General features: G+C 36.1%; 1 protein-coding gene across 1 annotated transcript in view; it reads left to right on the forward strand.

Annotated features, from left to right (window-relative positions):
* GLRX5 (glutaredoxin 5) overlaps nucleotides 1-1420 on the forward strand; it is a gene marked incomplete at its 5' end in the record, with an annotated part of 9629 nt that extends 8209 nt beyond the window's left edge. Inside the window, one exon of the mRNA XM_014957420.1 lies at nucleotides 23-1420. Within this exon, the coding sequence (XP_014812906.1) occupies nucleotides 23-207 (185 nt within the window). The remainder of the gene's footprint in view (nucleotides 1-22) is intronic.
* Between the last annotated feature and the right edge of the window lie 328 nt (nucleotides 1421-1748).

A 1748-nucleotide genomic window follows, 5' to 3' on the forward strand; every position in this document is an offset into this window, starting at 1 on the left:
TTTTTTTTTTTTTCTTATGCAGGAATAAAAAACTACTCTAACTGGCCTACCATCCCACAAGTATACCTCAACGGGGAATTCGTTGGTGGCTGTGATATACTCCTCCAGATGCATCAGAATGGAGATCTCGTAGAAGAGCTGAAGAAGCTGGGAATCCGTTCAGCGCTTCTGGATGCAGAGAAAGAAAAAGACCAAGACAAAAAGTAAAACGAGCGAAAAAGATGCTGTGACAGGAATAAAGCAAATCTTCGCTAAGAACTTGTTACCAGTAAAGCCTTATGTACTTTAGCTCAAAGAAGGCATCTTTTTGAACTGACACTAAGATTTATCTGTGAATGTCTGTTAGCTCATGGTAAATGTAGTGATCTTGGTATTTTGATTTATGGGTATTGTGAAAATTTGAATATAACCACTGCACTGTAAAGCATACATTTGTGGAAATGGTGTTTTTAAAAAAAAAATCACTCAAAAAGCATTCAATTCTTGATTGAAGCAGAAGTAAACCAAAAGAACTAATATTTTTATGGATTTTGAGTGTGTGTTTCTCTGTTCTTTGTTACGCAAACCTATGCAAACAGTGTTTGCATTCCCTTGCTCCTCTGGAAAAAGTGTTAAGTAATAGTGCATCAGTTTTGCTGTATAACTGCTGGTGATAAGACTTCCTGAGAGCCTGTAAAACTTTTGTAATCACATATGATAGGAGAAAAATAGTCTTCAAACAATATAGAAGAAAAGAATTATATGAGAGTGCATGAAATATACTTTTATTCCAAAGGGTAAAAATAAACAGACTTGTACAAATAAATGTATAATGGTCGTTATTACTTTGTAACATTCTGATGGGTTTTAAAAGATTGCTGAGACTTGTGCCTAAAAATTTTATAAAGCCTTTTCTACCTCTTGCAAAGCAGCTTTTCCCCCTGCTTATATACTTTGTGTATTGCAGTTCTGTGTCAGTGCTAAAATATGAGAATTGTTAAAGGCTTCAGTACTCTGGCTTGAAATAGTAGGGGAGAATACTTCAGTTACTACTGTAATCTTGTATTATTTGCTAGTTACTAAGTTATCTTTTTATATTTGCTGTATTTTCTCCTGACTGCTGTGCTTTGAAGAATAGGGTCTTCAAACATGGGATTAACAGATGAAATGTTTCACGTAGATGAGTGCAGCAGAGAGGCTGCTGCAGAGATAAATATTTCTTTGTGGAAGGTCTCTGAAGTCTTCACTACCTATCTGGCCACGCTTCCCTATGTTAAAACAAATTGTATTAACCAATGTAGCTTCGCCTGTGCAGCAATACTGCTAAGGTTAAAAGCTAACCAAGCTGTTTCTAAATGCAGTTTACTTTTATTAATACAAACCAGTTTGCATGTGAATTAGACAAATGATTGGAAATAAACTGTATTTTATGTTGATTGTCTCCAATAGTTCCTCTTTATTTTAAATGACTGGTACTACTTTTGATTTGAAACCTAAAAAGTTTTGCACTGCATAGGATAGAAAATGTGTTTTAGAGAAAGGAAAAATTATCAGTGATCAGTGGAAGCCAGGACTGGAACTTGCAGTCAAGAAGGATTTGATGCAAGTTCCGGTTCTAAATCTCTCTCCTGCCCACTGGAACCAGCTGTCCAGCGCAGAAATTGTACTGGGACGTTCTTCACAGAACTGGCCAAACTGGTTACAGTGAGCTTACTGTATAGTTTTAATGCAACCAATATCACCAGGATTAAATGCAGCGGGTACATGCT

This window comes from Calidris pugnax, unplaced genomic scaffold (genome assembly GCF_001431845.1).
Source record: "Calidris pugnax isolate Ruff unplaced genomic scaffold, ASM143184v1 scaffold211, whole genome shotgun sequence".
NCBI lineage: Eukaryota > Metazoa > Chordata > Aves > Charadriiformes > Scolopacidae > Calidris > Calidris pugnax.